The sequence below is a fragment of the Lipophrys pholis genome, assembly GCF_963383615.2.
Source record: "Lipophrys pholis genome assembly, chromosome: 18".
Classification (NCBI taxonomy): Eukaryota; Metazoa; Chordata; class Actinopteri; order Blenniiformes; family Blenniidae; genus Lipophrys; species Lipophrys pholis.
Window position 1 is genome coordinate 21,307,159 of NC_137646.1, and position 22,615 is coordinate 21,329,773.

The 22,615-nt window shown below is 41.5% G+C and overlaps 1 protein-coding gene across 3 annotated transcripts in view; it reads left to right on the forward strand.

Annotated features, from left to right (window-relative positions):
* Nucleotides 1-802: 802 nt before the first annotated feature.
* Nucleotides 803-22,615, forward strand: part of nlgn2a (neuroligin 2a) — a gene marked incomplete at both ends in the record, with an annotated part of 134,343 nt that continues 112,530 nt past the window's right edge. The window contains one exon of one of the 3 annotated variants that reach the window (XM_080486485.1): nucleotides 803-1,322. In XM_080486485.1, coding sequence (XP_080342611.1) covers nucleotides 815-1,322 — 508 coding nt within the window. Of the gene's footprint in view, nucleotides 1,336-22,615 lie in introns of all 3 variants that reach the window. The other 2 variants (XM_080486484.1, XM_080486486.1) reach the window with 2 other exon arrangements.

Below are 22,615 nucleotides of genomic sequence, written 5' to 3' on the forward strand. Positions count from 1 at the left end.
ATCTTTTTAGGGGCAGAGGTGTGCCTCTCTGAAAGTATTGTGGGCTGCAGATGGATACTACTGGCATTTCCCCGCTTGTGATAACATCAAATGAAACGAAAACGTCTTGGTCACCACATGAATTCTTCACTAAATGAGGGTTTTGTCGGCTTGATTCCTCAAGCACAGTCGCTAGATTTAAAAAAAAAAAAAAAAAAGTCTCCCCATTTCAGAAGATGTATTTTGCTTAGCAACAGTTTCGGGGGGGAAGCCTTGACAAAATTTAATGGAATATATTTCTCTTTCTGATAAGCTATAATCTCTCTTATCTTTCTTCCTCCCCCACCTCTTTTGCCTCCGCTCTCTCTACATTTCTCTCTCTCTCCATCACTGTCTTCCTTAAATCTTTCCCCTCCCCTCTCCTGCCTCTCTGTCTCATCCTGCAGAGTTCCTCATCACTCCAATTACCTGGATAATAGAAGACGAATAGGTATGGAACGCAACAGAACCATGGCAGAGGAAGAGTTTCGGATCACGATTGCTCACAATCAGCACTGACCTGGCAACCACACCGAGGTCTCGCCCCTTTCTCCAGCAACCCAAGGACCCTTCTTTACCCAGCATCTACTTTGCCCTCCATCTCACCTTGACCTGGCGCTCCTGGTCTTAAAGAAACCTTTAAAAAAAAACAAAAAAGCTTTTATTAGAGTCCACCTGTATTTGTTATTGCTGTTGTCCTCCGATGCGCTACCTGCCAGGCTGTGGGTTGTAAACCACATTGTCTCATAAAGACTGAAGTTTTCCTTTCGAGAGTATGAGCAGGTGGCTCAACAATATGAATCCGGTCGCGTACCCCGCTCCGCTCGCTGTTTCTAAAGCGAACCGACGGGGTATGTTGCCCAGGACACGCCCTCTTAGCCTCATGACGGACTGGTACCTCATGAGCGTGCTCGGCCTTATCGCCCTCTTTAGCCTGGCCTCGAGCCAGAAAATGGATCCCGCCAAGCACCCCATTGTCACCACTAACTACGGCAAGCTCCGGGGCATCAAGAAGGACTTGAACAATGAGATTCTAGGCCCCGTGGAGCAGTACCTAGGCGTACCTTACGCCACGGCGCCGATAGGCGATCGCCGCTTTCAACCACCCGAAGCCCCTGGATCGTGGCAGGAGATTCGCAACGCCACCCAGTTCGCCCCCGTATGCCCTCAGAATGTCCACGGGGTGCTTCCAGAGATAATGCTGCCCGTTTGGTTCACGGACAACCTGGACGTGGCAGCGGGTTACATCCAGAACCAGAGCGAGGACTGCCTCTACCTCAACGTCTACGTGCCCACAGAGGATGGTGAGTGGACAGAGTGGGGATGAAGGGGGTTTCATTGGGAACATGATGAGATAAGAATATAGATAACTGACTTTTCACTTCAGCCCCGTCTGTTTTGTCACTGTGATGCCTGTCAAGCTTTGCACAGATGGTAGACTCGCACAGGGGCAGATTATTCGAAACACATTTGAACCAAGTACTGTTTTTGGAAGATTTTAAACCACATTTAGAGACTTTTTAGAGACTCTTTTTAAGACCGAATCACCCTGCAGATGTATGGGTTGTTTTGCTTAAAGGTCAAACTGCTGCTCCAAGTTCCATTCGAGCCCACAGGACTGATAACCTGCTGGCTCAGGTAGAAGAGACAGGGTCAGATATTGAAAATGAAAAGTACATAGTGCACATCTGGGCATGTCCACATTTTTACTTTTACTATCGCAACTCTAAAAAATCTTTGAGCAAAGCATGGTGCTTGGTCCAACGGATGTTAGGGATTCTCCTTTGTAATCCTGGGTGTGTTATCGCAATAATGTCAATCAAACTAGAGTCAGCTGTGCTGACACCTTAAAGGTACAGTAGATAAGATTTAGGTAATGTGACTTTTCTGGTCATGGCGGCTGCAGTGAGACACTATTCCTCAGAGCTTTCGCCGTTTGCCGTTAGTTATAGGCAAGAACTTTAGCTTTGTTTACGATTAATCACATTACCTTTAAATAATTGAATTCACTGTTACAGCTCATGGATTCAGGTGTGAGCACGAGTAACTTTACTATTTATACAATGGATGCAAAAAAAGGCCAAAACTACCAAAACTTTGACGATTGAAAAAGAAGCACCGGATTATGCAGTTCCTAGTGCTTAGCTGACACTCGCAGTTTCAGAATTACAATTTCATGTTTAACTTTTCCCATGACGGGATTAAATGCTTTAAAAACAAGGACTAAGCAATAAGTAAGTTTTGGCTCAGATATTGAATTTGGCTCAGAGTTTACTTGAGTGTAAATCTTTCTCAACGATCCAGTCTCAACACAAAGGTACTAATAGCAGCCAAGAGTCGAGTATACAGAAGTAACTTACCTGCAGAGGGAGTGGATTTCCACTTAGTAGGTGGGTGTTTATGAAGTCTTTTTTTCCAACCCAGCTACTAGATGAACTCTGTAAGATGAAATTCCTGCAAAGTTAATGCTGTTTTCTTCTTTAGGTAGCATAATAAACATGAATAAATCTCCTTAATTATTTACTCTTGCTGTTATCTTGTAAGCCAGTATATTTTCAACACCGTTATTTGAGTGCAGATACTAATACTGATCTACATTCATATTTCTGGCAGAGAAAGTGTTCGCAGTTATGGAGCCGCATAATTTAATGGCTACCCTTATGGCAATGACCGTGGCAGGTGTGCATATCAAATATCAACTACTTCAGCCTAGATGATATAAAACATGCTCTTGTTAAAGTATCTCATATCTTTATGTACACTATTTTATTGTTGCTGTTATTTTAGATTCATTACTGTGTTTCAAAAGCTTGACAGACAAGTGTCTTCACAATTATTTCGTCTTTGTTTGGGCGAGTGGGGCTTCAGTGAACAGTCAGTTAGAACTCATAAGAAAAAAAAAAAACAACAACATTCCAACTTAACTATCATGGAAAAGTTTTTGGGAAAATAAATATTACCCTTTTTTTCTTAGTTCCTGCATAACTTTAAACACTATAAATATTTAGTTTGCCTCTTGTTTGGCAATGACTGTGAGATTTAAGTGTGTGTGTGTCTGTGTGGGAGAGGAGACTTGTGTATAAATACACGAACAAAATGCTACATGACAAGAATCCCATGGGGGGTCTATTTTTTATTTTTTTATCTACCCATCACTGGTTTTATGGCACATCCACATTTCCTATTTAAGGTGCAATAAAACAAGAGTACAAAGGTCAGGGCTGGAGCACTTTTCAATCTGCTTTATGAGAAAAGAATTAGGTGACTTTTGACTTTTCTTGGCTTTTTCTAATTATTTTTTTTATTTAAAATTTTTACTTTCTCCTCCTCCGATCCAGATGTGTTGTGAGGTACGTGAGTAATAAAAGAGAAATATTTTCATCTCGTCGGCAGGTGCGATATGAAAAGACTTCCATCGCCTCTCCGACTCCCTCGCTCTCTCTCCCTTTGCTCCGGCTTAAGTAGAATGTGTTTCACGTTTGTGTTTTCTTTTGTACGCCTCCGACAAAGTGGCCACCTTCCAGAGTAAAAAGGTTGAACAGTCGCGTTGGCGCTCATGAGAAACCTTTTGATGGCGGCGCCAACGGGATGTTTCCACGGAAGAAAAAATTTACGTTTTGAGAGATCTCTGTGAATATGGAGGGTGGTTTTTTTTTTCTGTGTGTGTGTTAAAGCACACACAAGATATGTTTGTTTTATGTACAGTGTACACACTCTATGTCACTGCCTCTATTGACAGAGGGATGTTCAAGTCCTTCATACATCCCAGTCTGATGTCAATGGGCCCAGATCAGCAAAAAAAAACATATCAATCTACAAAAGTCTTTCTCATTTTTTTTACTGAATAGAATGAAATTATGAACGTGTCCTCATTTCATAAACTTTTTTTTTTTTTTTTCTTTTACCTGGGAGTCAGTGTTGCTAAATCTCTGCTGTTTTTTGTTTTTTTGGTGGGGAGTATTCATACTCTGGGCAAGATGGTTGAACACAGTGTGACACGTTGTTTCACTAACCCTTAATTCCAGCTTTGCTACTGACCTGTACATATAAGATTAATCCTTTCCTCTCGTCCTATTGTGAGAGTGTTGACTGACTTATAATGCTGCCACAGCCTGCTCTTTTTGACGGTGATCCATCTTTCCAAGTTAAGATATCCAAGCGCCTCATGATCATGCAGACTAGTTCTTCCTCTGTGTTTTTCTCCAAACCGTCAGAACAGATGTTTTTTTTTGCAAGCCTTCCCCTCATAGTATGTCCTCAAACAGTAAGTTTGATATCTTTATCTACTGTTGAATTGTGTCCTTCCTTCATCCAGCAGGGAGATTATGAATTGCAATTTCTTTGTCATTTTTACACTCTTGTATTTTCATCCCGTGGGCTGTATGTTTGACACCTCTGCTCTAACACACTTATGTCTTTCTTTCAGTGCTTTCATCACTTTATTTTTTTAGCTCAACACTCTTCTTTCCGCCACTTCACTGTAACGCTGTGCCCTCAGCCCTCCACACCTCGTCATTCTCACTTCGAGCTCCTCGGGCACATATAGCGTTGCTATACATCAGATCTCACAGCTATGTTTTTTTTTGTGTTTTTTTTCCTCCATGTTTACTGCTGAAAATACAAAATGTCATGACACCCAGCTGGACGCATGTACGCTGTGTGTGAACGCGTTGAACTCCGAGTGTGACGATGAAACATGTCAACACTGTCAGCCTATATACTCATAGCGCAGTGTGCTGAACTTGGAGAAACATCAGCAAAATGTCTAACTAGTATAGATTGTGTGTCATCATATATTGGGGGGTGGGGGGGACGACGACTCTGAACTGGATTCACCCCTCATCCTTCATCATCACCGCAGCTATATTTGTTGTGGACAAGTCAGCCATGACATTGCTGGCCTCAGCATTTTGCAGCAGCTCCAGGGTTGTCTTTCTCTCTGCTCCTCCTTTTTCCCTCTGCCCATCCTCCCGCATTGATTCAGAATCTTTTAGGTTTTTTTTTTTTGGGGGGGGGGTGCATGTGCGCACCGGTGGAGAGAGAGAAGATGGGGAGGAAAAGAGGAGCTAATGTCGAAAAGAGAGGTGAGAGATGGAGGACTAAACAAGAGGAGAGAAGGGAAATAAGTAGCATTGAGGAAAGGAATGAAACCAGGAGAGGTGAACATTTTTTAACAGAAATCATATGAGACAAAGGGAGGGAGGAAACAAAAAAAAAAAAAAAACCTGAAGGAAACAATGAAAATAGACAAGACGATTACAATAAATTAGGAGACGGGAAAAACAATGAGAAAAGGATGAAAAGACAGAATTTGGAGCAACGTAGGCAACGTAAAAACTCTAAGAGGGGGAAAAAAGATAAGGTAGGAGACGTGACGTGTGAAGGAAGTAACCTAGAGGAGATGAGGAGAAGGTGTGAAGGATTGGAAACGAGTTTAAATGAGAAAAGCTCAGGACATGAAATATGTAAGGGAATGAAGAGAGGTGATTATGAAAGGTGTTAAACACAAGTGGAGAAAGTTGGAAATCAAGACATGAAAGGAGTAGATTGAGGAAGAACGGATGAGAGCTTTTGTGCCACCTTTTATAAATCAGGCATCATTTGTTGTACACTGGGAGTGATCGGATCAAAACTCTCACTTTATACCTCTTCTATGCACAGGCATGCCCACTGATCCTCTCTTCTCTCTCTCACTCAGTTGCTATTCCATTATTCTTGTATTCTTACCTTGAAAACTTGAAAATGTCCTCCTTTCCCATCCTCCCATCTCCTGAGGCCTTTTTTTTATTTGTATCCTTTTTATAGGGCACCAATCCTTAAAAACCTTCTCTAATTTTAAATGGATTAAGCCTGCAGAATTATTTCCTAATGCCACCATCAGTGCAAATGGAAAAAAAAAAAAAAAAGGAAAGTGGGACACTGACATGAATGTGTGTTTGTTCACAGATAAACAAACTCACTAACATTTGGCGCTTACTCCTGGCTCTTTAATTAATACTTAAGTGCTTAGTGAGTTGCAAAGCCAGCCATGTGTTGTCATTTTTCTATTAATTCTGTGTTGCGTGTGTGCAAATATGTTTCAGAAATTGTAATTCTTTTGGAGCAAATTAAGAAAGCAAATACATCTAATCATCATCCAGTGGAAAAGTCAATAAAATACAGTTGTATCAGATTAACAGGAGCTTAATTTAAAATGCAAATGACGATTTCAGCGATTTAATACTTTTCCGTGTTTGGCTATTGAGAGGCTGACACACGAATCAATCATCTCATAAAGAAATTCTGACACATGCAATAAATCAGTACGGTTATTAATAGACTGTGAGAGTACCAAGAAAAGTCAACTCTGCTCTCTAACGAATGAGACATACAAATCGGATATTATGATTGAAAAACATTGATAGAATACTAGATTCTCCTCAATTCATCAAACACTGTAAGTTCACTGCAAGTATTTGTCAAACTGATTCATACAGCCAGCAAAGAGTATTAGAAGTAACTGCATGATCCAGTGATGACAGTGAATCTGTGACCTGATGGTGTTGTCTGGTTTCCTCTGTCAGTCTTTGTCCATCGGCCATGACCGGCCCATAAGAGGCTCCTGGTATTCACATGACACCCACACACAAAAGTAAGAGCCTTCAAAACAAAAGCAACGGGCAAAAAGCTTAATTTTGGCCACCTCAGGACAGACAAATCATCAAAGCCCCATTGTGATGACACAACCACAGATCCAAGCTCTTTGTCTTCTAATCCAACTGCTTGTTTGCGTTTCGTCTCTTCGTCTAAGCCGTCTTTCAAGCTATTATCCAGTTTGCCGGGTAACAGTCATTGCCCCTTTAATGATTTTTATAATAGCAAATGCTCTGTAGCCTCCGAACATGACAAGATTGACAACAGCACTTAACAGTGTACCTGCTTGCTTGTTAGACGAGCTAACCGGTAAAGTTATTTCATTTATTCTTGCTTAGGGAAATAAAATGACACTCTCTACTCATGTGGCCATGAAAAATTCAAACATGACAAGACTCGCCCTGTACTCGCTGTTAACATTGTTAGTCTGCGCCACATGGGGAACCCATTCACTGACATAATGCGCTGCTAAGCCCAAACCATAATCATTACAGTGAAGTGCCGAGACATAAACCACAACCTTAAATTGTATGTAAGTTTAGTGTAAAAACGATACCATAGTCGTCATGTCGTCACATACCACTGTAGCATTTAGCCCCACAAGGTTGTTTTTATCCTCCACAGGTCATTTTAAACTGTGCGGTTGGGATGTTAGTTAAACCTTTTGTAAACCACAAAATCCACAATTTCTTTCTTAAAATATCTCTAGCTAGACCCTTCATCACACTATTATTTGCATAAAAGGTGACCTATATATAAAATAGCATTTTTTGATTGCATAGTTATTCACTCGCTTGCATTACTTTATCACAAGTTTCCTCATATTTCTCTGGTGAATACAAAGACTTTGTTCGGCCAATATCGTCCCGATCAAGCAGCCGTGGTATTCGGTGGAACCGCTGTAAGGCTTGATCAATCGCTCATTTAGGTATTTGATCACAAGTGACTTGGTGGCAGTAAACGTTGTTTGCTGTTTCATCAAATAGTGTATGAAATTAGTATTTTAGTCACGTTTTCCCAGAACAGTTTTCCTCCGTCAAATTGCTCTAATAAAAAAGTGAATGATTCTTTTAATAAAACCTTGAGGAATGCACGGAAACACTAGTGATTAAAATAATACTTTAATTATCAAGAATTTCTTGGTACAGAATAAAATGTCTTAGGACAGGTTGGAACTGGTTTTAGCCCTCTGGTGGGTCGCTCCCTCACCCCACGCAGCATGGGGAGGAGGGGGGCTCCATTGGAGAAGGCATCCCATAAATCATAGCAAGAGGTTTTCATCTGGCTCCTGCAGAGTCACGCTGAATCGATGGACGTGGCGAGGGACGTACCGGCTGCTGCTGCCGCCACCGCCTCGGGCCCACAGACAAACCGCATGCTTCTCTCAGCAGTCAGCGGCCGTTATCACAGAGCTGGACGTCATGGTGGATAAGTTGGAGGGGCTCGACTCAGCAGCCTCCAAATTGTGAAGTGGGTGTAAATGTTTACTGGCACGCGGGATCCATTATCGCTGTGCTTTGTGCAGTCACGATAGAGGTAATGGAGAAGTCGTCGCTTTGAAGTTACCTGGAACAGGCGAGCAGTAGAGGTTTGTTTTGTCTCATCAGATGACCCACAGTGGACGGCCAGAATCAGCCAAAATGCAATTTCTGTGCTTAAATTATTTAGTTATGAATACTCTGCCTCTGCCAACTGTGAGGATTGGCTTCAGCACCTTCACAATCCTGAATTGGGTGTAGTGATGTAGAAAATCGATAGATGCGTGATCCAATACAGTGCCATGTTGGGTTTGCAACACTCTAGAAGATTGTGTCAACCCCCTAACTAAATTTTGTTAATAGGAAAAAAATAAAAAAATCAAGATTTAGTCCTGTATTAATGAGATTCCCAGTTTTTTGCTCTCACATGATGATGTGTGCGATCGAGACTGAAGTTGAAGCTGATTAGAAATTCACCATCCGAAATCCCAAAAACCCTCAGTTGTAATTGGAATATCAAACTGAGTTTGCACATATAATTAAAATGTGCTAATATGCATAAACTCTGCTGCTTATAATGGTGCCAAAATGCAGTAAAATCAAATGATCCATGCAACCATGTCATCAGTTGGTAAAACTAACTGCGGTAGAGTGAGGAGATTTACAGTGAGGAGATCCCAGTTTCATTCTGGGCTTTCTGTGTGCAGTTTGCCTATTCTTTGTTTTTTTTTTGTTTTTTTTTATGGTGGAGTTGTGGACTGGCTCATCATCTAATCCTAAGGTTGGTAGTTAATTCCTCCATCATGTCCACGTGTGGAAGTGCCCTTCAGCAAAGCAAGTTGCTCCCAGTGGGTGTCGGGCACCTTACATAGGTTGTTGGTGTGTGTCAGGATGAATGTGACTAACAGTGTAAAGTTTGTTCAGACTGCAGGAAAAAAAAAAAAGTTCTATAAGTGAAATCCTTAGTCTGGTGTCAGACAATATGGTTAAACGTGCCTGGCTGTCAATTTTTTACATGATTGAAAATATAATTATGAGACGGTAATTGAAGTGAGCCCCGGTAGCCAAAATCGATATTTACAAAGTAGCTCCCATCCGTACCTCACTCGGCTACGGAAAATAACACTCAAGCTTTAGGGCGAGCTGCAGCTCTGATCAGTCACATTTTTGGACCCAAAACAAGATTTACCAAATAATGGACATTTTGCCTTACTCCTTCTCTGATCGTCTTCATTATTGCGATATTCCAAGCTGGAACTGAAACGTGAAAAGTCATTCTTTCCTTGAGATAATTACTTGCGATACAACCATGTGATACTTCATGATTTTCTTTTCTACAGCTCAAGCCTTCTAGCCGTAAATCTACGGTGTGGGAGGATACGTCTCACAACTCATGTGAAGCTTTCATATGACTCTTTCCCTTGAGGTTAATTTCACAAAAAGTGGCCAATTAGACTCCTCAAGAAGTGTGAACGTGTGTGTGTGGGGGGGAAAAAAAAAAATAATGAAGAAAATGGCTGGAGCAGACTACTGCAGGAGAAAGGCGATGTACATGAATTACTTAAGACCTGCTGACATCTTGCATCCGATACGGACAGCATCGCACGATCAATAATTAAGGGTCGGATTCTAAAAAGACGGACATGGTTTTGCAAGCATCTGAAACAGTTTTAAATCAGAGTTTTGAACCAGCTTTATTGGCGGTAGATTGGGTTTTAACCCCGATAAGCTGCTGCAAAAGTGCCTTTTAAGCTGCAAGTTGGGTTCAATTAGTCCCTTCGAGGAGGGCCCGCATTGGTTTTGCCAGATAATCCTTTGGGATTTGAACCGCTAACCTCAGCGTTGTCAGCGAAGTGCTGCTTTGGCGGTGCTGCGGGGCGTCTGATAAATTATTCCATCCGATACTTCATCTATCGCCATGCATCAAGCTCAAACTCCCACATCCCTCCATTCTGCAATATTTCAATTTTCTGTGGAGATTCATCAAGAAGGGTTCAATACTAATACAATAATGCGCACGGCGGCAGAGGGCCGCGCTGCAACATCGGCATCGTCAAAGGGCCAGAGATGAATAAATAAATGAAACGGAGAAAAAATGGAAAGAGAGAAAGAAAAAAAAAAGTGCCAGCATTCAGCAGTGGAAATATGATATAGATTGCTCCTGATACCAGAAAAAAAAAATAAAAATCTATGATTATTCTGCTCCATCTTTTTTTTTTTTTTTTATGTCACCTCTTTCTTCTGCCAGCTACCGCTGATATATTTTAAAGAACAAAAATGGGAGAAAAGGGGGTGATGGTGGAAATAGATCACCGTCTCTCTGCAGGCAGAATACACTTCTCAGAGTTTGAACAATTGCTCCTATATAACACTGTACTGGTGCCTGTAGCTCGTGAAATATCCCCCGATTTCTCTTCATCATACACCCAAAAGTTCCCTTTTGATGTGAGCGTGCTCGCCAGAACTGAAAGAGGCGACCGGAGCCTTTAATGGGGAGAAAGAAGAAAAAGAGAAAGAAAGAAAAAAGCCAAGGACGCAGTGAGAGGCGCCGTTTTAAAGTCAGCTGTCGGTTTTCAGTTGTCATTTTGTGGGAAAATGGAGGTCAGAAGAGACTCCTAATTCAGCATGTGGTCCGGCTCCTACAAGCTTTAACTGACAGTCTCTCTTTGTAGCTCGTCTCATGTTTCACCTCCCTCTTCTCCTCGCTGTCCTCCATTCAGCTTTCTGCACTGCGCTCGATAGAGGCATGGTGGCGCGGACGAACTATGACTATCTTGTTTGGTCCAAAGGTTTTTTTTTTTTTTTTTTCCTTCCTCTCGTCGGAGGGGAGAAGATCAAAAAAAGTCAGACGCTCTTGGTCGGGCACTGCTTTCATCTGTTTACGATAACCTACTACTGACAGGAACTACAAATGGGAAAGTTTCTCGTCTTAAAAGATCCCCTTTTAACTCGCTCCAAACGTCTTGGATTTTTACGTCTGGTATTTTTTGGCCATCAGACAAGCTTTCAAGCAAAGTTCCTGAGCTCACTTTTTAGTGGCGACCCGATAAAGATGAGGAACGTGATACATCACAATCTTTTATCTTCCGCTTCCACAACACTTGTCTGTGAAGATTCCCAGTCATCGAGGTTCTGTTCTATCATAAAAGGAACTGGACCAAATAAAACTTTGAAGATGATTCCTGTTTGTTCTGTTCAGTTTTGGAACAAAGAAGTATGACTTGTACTGTAGGCAAGGCAACTTGTCAGTAGTGTAGTTTAGGCTCGTGGAGAAAAAAACCAAATGAGAAATTAAGGTTCATGGCTATCTTGTTGGTGTGATGCTGGTTTAGCTGGTGTGTACCAGTGTTGTAGTGTGTCGGCGTTCGACCAACGTAACCCGACCTGAACCAATCGGATCAATCCATTCATCTTCTATAGCTCTTGAGAGCCTGAACAAGTGGCCAGCACCATCACTCGCACATAGTCGGCATGCAAATTTAGTCTCTGTTTACCTGACAACGCTTTTAAGTGAAAAGACAAATCATGACACCGGTGGGGAAAATGCTACTTTTCTGAAAGGCTGCGACTGCGTTTGTGCACCACATTTGCAGTAAATAGTTCTTCTGCGCATGTGCAAGTCGATGTACAATAACAACAATGGCGGCCGCCAGAGTGTCCATATTCTTAGGGGTAGTTTTTTTAGTTGACAGTCACCCGTAATAACAATCTCACTTTGTCATCTGTCTATACAAATTTCTGTGTACGTACCATTGTTAACATTAATTCAGTGTTAATTATGGTGTATTGTTCTGTGTGTGTGTGGTTTCATTACAAAAACAAATGGCACCTACTAGTGGCCTGGCATGCTAACTGCATCCTTTTCAGCATTTCTGCTGCTGAGGTGTAAAAAATGCTGGGGTTTTTTCAAAACGTTGGGAAAATGTGAAACTTTTCTGAAACTAAGCTGCCAAAATGATGTGGAAACGGCGCCTTAGTTACCAATTAACCTTAAATGCATATTTTTGAATTGTGAGTGGACGAAGAAAGGAAAGATGGACTTAGAGTAGACATTAAAGCCCCGAGCCTCGATTGAAACTGAGGATAATCTCAATGCTTGGTGAGAAGGCTAACCCCTACCTCACCCCTACTGCACATTTGAAGTAAACCTTCAAATGTGCAGCACATTAGTTCCCAAACTTTCTTGAATATTCTGACATGTATGGACATTACAAATCTGTAAATCAGGTGTGCTACGATCCTCCATGCTCATGTTCCGGCATGAGCTCAGTGTCTGCTCAGGCTGAGTGAAAGGAAATTGCAGTTAAGTCTGATTATGAGCCCTGTGCACAAGAGAGAAAAACAGCCCTCTGGTCCAAATTGGCACTGTAGTTCCCTAAAACAAGATAATTGGCCTGCTATATGCCAAACATAATTTGTCTTTATCACGTGCGCTTTAATAAACCAATTTGACCATTCTGCAAATCTTTTTACTTGTTGCCCCCAATTTGTCCCTCAAGAGATTTCACTTACAAGCGTTTTCATTTTGCGTTTACCATCTTTAATTGGTTTTTAAATTGGCCTTAAATCCAATCTCAGGTAGCATTAAAAGGTCTTACAAAGCATTAAATTCAGCTGTAAACCGCCCTCTGTGAGGTCGCCATGCGGGGAGCGTACGTGTTGCCTGCACAAACATGTAAATGCTAAAAAGGTCGTGGATCCACAGGGGGGTGGAGTTAATAAAGCTGCTGACGGTACTCTATACTTTTTTTAGCTGATGTTTTAAAAACTACACATAAATGAGAGCCATTTGTATTTGTGGTAATTAAGTTGAGCGAGAGTAAAGGGAAGGTTTGTGGGGATTGTGTTGAACAGTAATGTATGACATGTAACTGAGCTGATGTTAGACCAGAATAATCAGATTACATACACCCCTGGGAAGTGATGAAGCGGTATCGGATGAGTGGCAAAAACATCTTCAAGACTAAAAGCTGCCTTTGATGTGCTACCTCTAGATACACTCTCAGGAATTCATTTAAATTTTTAATGTGGGAGATTTATTAAATAGCGGGCATTTACAAGATAAAAAAAAAAAAAGAAGCATTGAATATGTCAGGGTAGAACTGAGGATGGGTCCCCGGGGATGAAAAAGCTTCGTTTCTGTTTGATATTTGCGAAAATCTGATGGTTTTGTTGCTCGCCGCAGCACAGACCCACAATATCTGATAAGAGACGCAAGCTGGGATGTGCTACGGAAGAAACCAACTGTTTAAATCGCTGACTGTGAAGGTTTTGTAGCCCGTGGGTTTGACGGACTGTTGAAATGAAGGGTGAGGTTATTAGAAAATGTGTCGAGACGAACTTGTCTTACAAGACAAAAGCCGCACAGACAAAGAGAGAGGTTCGGAGCGAACCCGTTTGAAACACGAGAAACTAAACCGGTGTGCGTCTGTACGCGTGAAAGACGGAGAGCGAGCGCGCTTGTCAAGTTCTTGTAGCAGGATGTCTTGTGGGCTGCGCTCGGATTTGATAGCAGATTATTCGTTAGACTCGCTCTCGTGTGTGGGATGCTGTTCGGTTTCATAATTGGCTATGGTTTTACAGTTCTCAAATCTGAAGCCTGATTGAAATTTGACTTTATTAATGTGTTTTTTTTTCTTCTGTCAGTCGAGATGTTGGGCCGTTGGGCTGAGATGTTGGACATGCCTAGTATCATCTCAGCTAAATAAGCCTCGGGCTTTATATATGGCGGTGGTAGTTGTGGATCAATTAGTTGTCAATGATTTTTTAAATTAGTTACTTGAGGCCACAAATTGAGTCATTTCCGGTCTCTAAATTGGGCAAATTGGGATGTGCTTTAATCTATATATCACTATCCATCTAAACTGGTTTTAGGATTTAAGATACTAACTAAAAAGGTTCTCAAAAAATGATTATAAAGGTACTCTTTAAATCATGATCTGCAAATAAATTGAATGTCTCATGACCCTAAAGGGCGTGAATCTTCAGGGATTAATAGCCTGCCTATTACCTGCTGGTAACGTGCTAATTAAATGAGACCTTGCACAAGCAAAGTAATGTGAAGGTAGTAACCTCCTCCTAAAAGTATAGAAAAATACCTTTCAGTTAAAATTTTTGTTTCATCTTCAAATCAGTTTATACTTTTGTCTTCCGGCAGATTTCACGGTTAACTGTGCACTAATTCTCTCTCTCTGCTGCCAGTGCGGCGACTTATCAAAATCTCAAAACTCTGTGACACGGGGAAAACAAAACGGATCACAAACAGGTTAATCCGGAGCTAAATATGCTTTCCCATAAACAGTTATCCATCAGAATTCTGCAGTCTGTTTTAGCTGCTAAATGTGCAGTTTCTAATAAGCTTCTTGCGAAATCTCGATTTATTATTCAGAGAACCAACTTGAATGGTTCTTAAAGGATGAAAAACTAATAACATGGAGGTTAAGAGACTTGATCTGCCCTTGGATCTAAATACTGCTGCTTGTTTTTCATGTAACGTTCAAAGTACTATATGGGTAATGTGATAAATATGTTAACTAGGAGAAGTATGTAATGTTAATGATTGTAGTTAATAATTTATGTGTCTTTCACTTTCTCCTTGCTTGCGGATGCAAGCGAAAGGAGCAGTTTTGTAATGTAATTATGCGAGTGAGACAGAGGCCGCAGCCAAATTATATTGATCACGTTTTGAAGCCTTCACGTCGCCTCTTAAGGAGGCAGAGACGCTGAATTGAAGAGAGGAGGGGAACCAGAGAAGAAGAGAGGGAGGGAAATGGGTTGAAGGAAAGTAGAATTTTAGATGGGGGGGGGCCGAGAGGCTGTCTTGGCAACCATCCAGCACTTCCTGTGTCGTTATTTTGCTATTCCACTAGACTCTGAATGAAGGAATTAGCAGGAGCTCAGTTCCAGCTATTTTTAGCCTATAAGCCAGTGAGATGAAGAAAGAGAGTTCGTGAAGTGGAGGGAATATGTGCGTCTGTGTTTCCATGCGGGGGCAAGGTTTCACTATTCGTGGCGGGGGGGCAGGGATGCGTGTGCGGGGTAGTCACGTGATCCCAGTAATGTGCGCGGTTTGTCTTTGCTCGTTTTGTGGCGCTTGTGTGGTTCATCGGTTTGATCGACTCCCCTGTCCGCCCTCGACGTCGCTCTCCCTCGCGCGTTTCGGGCTCTTTTCAGCCAGCCTCGCTCCCCGTCGAAGGAAGGGTGGATGGCCCTCTGCCTCCCCACCACCACCACCACAAGCAGCAGCAGCAGCAGCACCACCCTCTTTCCTATGGCTCTTCATCTTCGCCACATGCTCTGGATGAGCAGTGGAGGCAGAAATGGGATTTAGCAGTCTATTTAAATGATCTTTTTTAGCCTCGGGAGAGTGAATTGACTTTACAACAGTACTTAAATAATAAGCTCTCAAGCTTTTCACTGTGCATATTCTCTTGGCTGGGCTTCAGTGTCACTGTAGCACAATCTGAGACGGGATCTGATTTAACTTGGGAATTGTTGAAGTGCATCAAATAGGATTTGCTGAGGTCTGATATACCCTGTCCTATCAATTAAACATCCCATTTAATAATGGGAGCAGTCCTACAGGTGGTGCTGTGGTTTGGAGGCATTCTGGGAAATATATTACTGGTTCAATAAGATACTTAAATAAGGGGTAATTGATGTGGGATATTTCTCTTCTCCAATCCAAAGCAAAACAAGACGGGACTCGAAAAAAGATCATTGAATCAATCCAGAGTTGTCGATGCTGCCTGCAGAAGAACAGCGGCGGCAGCAGGGCTTCTCACGAACACCCCCACAGGACAAACAAAGCTTTTAAAAGAATCCACAGCCACTCATCCATTCTCATTTTGTGAAGAGGTAAGATCCTGAAGCAACTTGTGGCCTAGAAAAGGAAGGTTGGAAGGAAGTGTTCTTCCATATCTCCAAACAATCCGCTTTCCGTCCATTTATTGTGCACACCACTCGAACTGATGAAGCAGCCTCGCTCCATGAGGGTTGTTGTTTCATTGCTTTTTAATTCGGCGTGGATACGGGAACGCTTGCTCTTTCTTCTCTCGTCCCAGTTGCAATTTGTCTGAGTGTGACCCAAACAAATTAGGAATTGTTTATTATTCTTCACGGGATTGTACACTCAATAGCCCGTCTATACCGTTTTCTCCTTCCTTCTAATGAAGCGCTCTGAGGTTCTCCCCTTAGATCAGCGTTGACTACAAATGTTGAAAAGACGCTTCCTTTTGTTTGTTTTTGTTCCAATCATTAGCAGAAGTGTATTATATGGAGTGTCGGAACATTTTTGCTTTGCAAGGGAGAAAAATTCTCAGAACAAACGTGTCATATGAATGAAATGCGACTTTATGTTGAAGTATATCAATGTCTTTATTTTTATTTTTTAATTTTGAAGTGTTTTAGTTCGGTGTATAGATTATATTTTCCATTCTCCAGTGTTCTCTACCTAATCAAAGCGAACAACTTGTTTGTGAAGACAGTGGTTCCCAACCTTTTTCTTGAGGGACCTAAATTTTTCACCATTGTAAAGTTTGGCGAAACCACACCCGTCACGCCTTGTTTTCAACACGGTATGTTAAATGGCGTCTTTGTCATATTATGCAAGGACGACTGACTTCGCTCTGAGGTTGAACTCTTTGGGTTTACACACCATCTCCGGGTGTTTGGTGGACTGGTGCCACTTAAGCTTGGATTGTTTCAAACTTTCATTCACCAGTGTTTCGCCAACAAAAGAAAGATTTTTTAGTTTTGTGACATAAATGAATTCAACGCTGACTCAACTATTAAAATAAAAAAAAAACTTGGGGTGAATTGCTTGAATTCAAGTGTTACAATAACATTTTGACATTTAGAATCTGTAAGTAGAACTCCAATGTTCCAGTTTAAAGGCCTCTTGCTTGCTCCTTTGTTTCCTCCATAAAATCAGTTAAAAATAAGAGATCATTCGTCTTTTTGTTAAACTTGCATGAAGCAGATTATTTGTAGACATTGGAGAGAGTGTAGTTACTCTGAAATGGTGGTCAGTGCCGTTTTTTTAACTTCATTCTAAACTCTGCAAACACTTGGTGCAAACCTATATCCATTAATGTTTTTTTTTTTTTTTTTTTTTATTGGTTCATCAGTGGACAAAATGGAAAGTGATTACACAGAAGGTAAAGCAGTAAGTGCAATCCCGATGGGATCCCCACTTTACTGTGCTCGGGCCAGCCATGCCGAACAGGTTGAAGGTAGAGACCAGATGAAGAGTAATCCCTTGGCCCTCCAGCTTGGCAGTTGGGCTGATAACCCACTCCCATAAAACCCTGACAGAAGCCGAAGCTGGCGTTGCCACTGCGCCTTCCTGCTGGGAAACAGAGGTACAAGATGCTCATGCCCAGTTGGCTCAAGAATTAAACCACGCGTGTGAAGATCGGACAGTGGGATGTCAGGACAAAGCAGTTAGTGACCACGAAGCTTCCCCCTCAACTGCTGCATCTTTGCTCATTTTAATTGAACACAGTTTTCGAAGAAACTTCTTCCAAACATCTGGGAGAATAAACCACAGGTTTTCTGTGAATATTCCCATCTCTTCCTGAAACCCTGGAAAGACCCTAACCTGTTGAGACCATGATTGTCCGAACTATGGCGCACGAGCCAACTGCAGCCTGCAGCAATTTTCAAAAAATTTGACGGACTTCACTGTATTGTACTTCTGAGTTTTAACATGCTCTTAAATCTCAGCAAAACAAGACTCACCTCTGACTTTTCTCTGTGAAGGAAACATTGTTCTTATTTACACTAAAACTTGATGACATTGGGTGTATGTTTGAGGTTGCTGTCCTCTGTGGTAGAATGAAATTAAAAGCTATCCGATGCCTTCTTGATTCTATTACTCGAAGGATCAGCACGTTTGCCCTCTACCTTCCTCAAAATTGTACACGGTACTGTATACACTCTTTCAATGTGACAGCGGTGTTGGCTTGGGAGTGTGCGGTTGTTTCTAGTGTGCCTTTGTGGCCAAACCTGAGCAGGATACAAGGGTTTGTGTATTGGTACAGCAGCAGTGGACAGTCATAAATTGCCCCCGCTGGTTCTCAGTGTATTTGCCTTTTATAATTAATCCCCCTGTTTATTGATACCGTTCACATTTTGAACTGCTGAGTCGGCGGCTATTGGGGCGGTGCGGCCAGCTGCACTGTTACCGCGCTGTTGATGAGACCAATGGCATTGGGAAATTACTGAGCAATGCTGTGAAAGCGAGATAAGCTGGGCTATAGAAACGGGGTAGTGCGGCATTGCAGGAATTTATTGAATCGTAGTATTGAACTGAGTGAAAGTGATATACTACATTTCTTCTTTTTAATTTAAAATAGGAATCAATGTGAGTTCTTTATACTGGATTTAAAGTTTATTACAAAAGCTGCTTGGAGGAGAAAAAAAAATGTACAGCCCGGCTTGTTTCGAGAGCGCTCTGGTACCGAGTAGAAGTGGACTGTTAACGGAGATCCCGTCTGCCTCTTTTCTATCTGTCCATGGAAATTGTTATTAAGGTAACCTTGAGAAAAGGAGAAGCGGGAAGATCAAACAGCTCCGCAACCTGTGAGGCAAAAAGCAGAATTCAGCTGTCTGGGGATTAATGATCGCTCTGGTTCACCTCAAGGCTAAGAGAGGGAAGGACACACAAGTATGCACACATACCCAATGCTGTGTTGTAACATATGCATTTATAGTTCTACACATACATTTCTATGACTGTCTTTGTGTGCGTTTGATTGGTTCTTTTTGTTCGTCATACCGAAACCACCCTTCTACACATCTTTTATACTACCTTCATCAAGATGAAGATCTTCATGTTTGTATTTTTCAAGAGTCACCAATTACCAAAGAGTTGGTCTGACATTGAAATATTGGGGAAAAAAACCAAGAGAAAAGCACAGGAAGAACATGCAAACCTAACATTGACAAGCTCTGTTGGTCTGCATTTTCCAACCAGGCTGGCAGCTCTAAGCACTGCCCCTCTGTGCCACCACCTATTAGAAACTATTGCAATTAAATTAAATGGACAGTTTTGCATATTGTTCGCAGGATAGTTCGCTCGGGATTTAAAGGTTTACCATCTCTGTTCAAACTACCAGAAGGTCCCGGACAATGACTTAACGCAAGATAATGGAGCTTAATCATATGTCTGCTAAGACTATTGTGCCTCTTGACTTGCTTTGTTCAATGCTGCAGATTGGAGCTAACGCTGTGTACTAGGATATTTCGTTTTTCTCAAAAAATAATCTGCTTTTCTTACTTGGTAAGTTGTGGTTTGGCAACTCATGTCAATACATGATTGACATGATGCCAAAAAGATGCATTTGAAATTTAAAAAAAAATATAAAAAATGTCCCAGTTTATTTATATATGAAGCAAAACTTGTTGTTGAACAGGGTTAAATATGTGTATTTGTCCAGCTTTTGATTATATGTATATTATCAGTAAAAAGCCAATGAATGCCAGGGTATAACATATATAACATATTTCATCCTTATCGGGAAATCACAGTTTTGATGACTGAGTTCCTCCAGACTAAAAATATGTGACTAACTATGGGCTTAATTTAAATTCTGATCATAAGTGGATGGAAACTTAAAGGGGTAGTTGTTCCTTAGATAAATACTCCAAACACTTGTTGGTATTTGGACACTTTCAAGCCACTCACTAAAACAAGCAAACACACACACTTGGGACACTTGCACAGCCACATGCAGTCTACACTGTGAGGCGTGTTGCCACCGCTCATTCGTGTCTCTCCCTCACTCACACTCCGTCCCTTTCAATGCAGCTCAAAGAGCCATCTCTTCAGGGCCTCTGAAGCCGAGGTGGCCGGTGGCAGTGAATGCAAATCACCCCTCCTGCACGGGAAAATACACCCACACATACACCTTCCTCTGCCAGGGCCCACCACTCATAGTGAATGGAAACGGCATAGGAGACGTTTGCATCCAGCGGAGAATGAAAGAACGGAGGGATGAAGGGATAGCTGATGATAGAGCAGGAGGTTATTCAGAGGTAAGGCATCTGCTGTCTCCTCTTCTTGCTTTCTGGTGTAACAAGTCTGCTGATATGTTCTCACCGGGAGGAAATCGATGCATGACTGCAACACACCATTCATCACCAGTTGGTGGAAGACACGGCTGGATTCAAACTGCAAATACTAACAATGGAAATGTGTGCAGCTGGAACACCTGGGTGGGTTCACACGTTTAATTTGGGATGCATACGTGTGCAGACGCACACAACCCCCCCCTGACGTGTACCATCTCCTCATGGTTACAGGAAGGCAACACGTGAGAGGCTGAACACTATGAAGTGGGCGCGCTAAATTTAGCAGACCACTTCTGTTTATTTTATATGCGTGGAAAGAAATAAGGCAGATACTAATTCACAGTTTATCCCTGTGAAGGCAGCTTGTACAGCAGGGGACATAAATGCTCCATGAACAAGCCACTGAGCATACACAACACGACAATGTTTTGCTTTCGTCTTTTTTTTCACCTGTGATGAGCTTTATTTAGGTCTTAAAAATGTGACTTCATTCCAGAATCTCAGCCAGACTGCACACATCAGTTAAGTGGGGAGGGAAGAAGCAGAGATTCATTGCATCCTCTTAAAAATGTGACCGTAAAGAATATTTTTTTACTGTCATTTTCCTTAAATGTGTTGTAGATGAAACTAAATTACAAAAGAAGGCTTCTACAAAACTCATTTTATCCATTTTAATGAACATAAGGTCTTAGTGTCTGTTTGTGTGGTGTATGAATGAGATTTCAACAATTTAATCAGACGTCAGTCACATTATAATAACTGAAAATGGTGTAAAATCTACAATAGTAAACCATAAATTTTGATAATGTCAGTATGACTCTGTTTCAAATGTTTGTTTTTGGACAAATTCATTCCCAACGCAGCTATCCTCAATCATGTGAAGAATTATGTTGTATCGGGGTTGTTTGTTTGTCTTATTATAAACTGACATAAGACAAGACCACAGTGTGCGGTCAACCTTTACGCAAAGTAAATAAAGCAAAAACTATATTGCAAGTGAGTAAGTTTCTCAACTTTATAAACAGAGCATGATAAAAACTCAAACTATTGTATTGTTTTGTGTTCTTACCTCACCGAGATGTCTGTTTTTAAACCTATACCGTATGGAATTGACTGCACCGTTATTCTCCAGCTTGTTCTCTCCTTCCCGTAAACAGCTCACACTCAGTGGTCCCATGCTAACGGCTCCCCCACCATCAAGCGTTGTGAAGTCACTCAGGCTTTGGGGGGAAAAAAAAAACATTTGGAGCAGCCTGTGCTGCACACTCACGTCAGCACAGATTTCAGCACCACGGACAGCGCCACAGAAAAACAATCCCGACGCGTACATAGAAGTGGAAATTGAGCCGTTTCTCCTGCAAAGTGAAGACCCCTAAAATGACTCCTGTTTCCTACCAACTAAATACACACTTCCTTAAAGGTTTCAATATATTGAAGTGATATTATTTACTATATGTGCTGTGACGGTAAAAGTCTGTAAACATATACCGAAGGCAAGCATTCATGTTTTGAAAGTGATCATTTTTATACATGGATTACCTCAGATTGGTGAACTTCTGCCTATTTTATATCTGTATGTGTTCTCTTAGGTCTTGAGAGGGTTCAGTTTCATAATTAATTCTATTTTAAACTTTCATTCAAATTACCTGCTGATGGTTTTGTCACCACTGGCTTATACCACTTCCTTCATTAATTCAGCTTCAGCTACATTTTAGCTGCCCAAATCTCTCAGGAAAAAAAAGAATTTTTAGTTCCATGCTGAACTTACAGATTTTCACATTGTGAAAACTTTAAATTAGTTTGGACCCCTAAGTATATTAAATAAATAGTTAGTCTTTATACTGCATGTTTTGTCTCTTTTTTTGATAACAAATTAGAAAAAAAATAATCAAACCAGTAAACAGCATCCCCCTGTTCGCAGCCTTACTCTATGTCCTTAAATCTTGATGAATCAATTGTTCGATTCGCTCTCCATGAATCAGAATGTGTTATTTAGACCTGCAATAATGTAATAGGCACTTTTCTTTTCTGCACAGGTTTTAAACTGTCTTCTTCTAACTTTTTATTAGTGGTCAAAGTTCTTTCTTGCTATTTTATGGGCCCATCCAATCAAATACTTCTCCAAGTCCGCCGAGTCTGCCGAGCCAGTTCGCACTTGATAGTACACTAAATGCTTTGACTACAGGCCGAGTCTCCAGGTGACACAACCGATTACACAGTTGGTATGCGGGTATGATTTAGCTTGGGGGGGAATTAAGGTGGCTTGAGAGAGGGATGGCAATTGAACTGTCCGAAAGCATTAAAATAACACGCATTCTGTTATAACGCCGCTGTCAGCTCTGCCTTATTTCCCACCAGCCTCCTTTATTTTCACGTTAGTTTAACAGGATTTTTACTCCCGTTTTAGACGA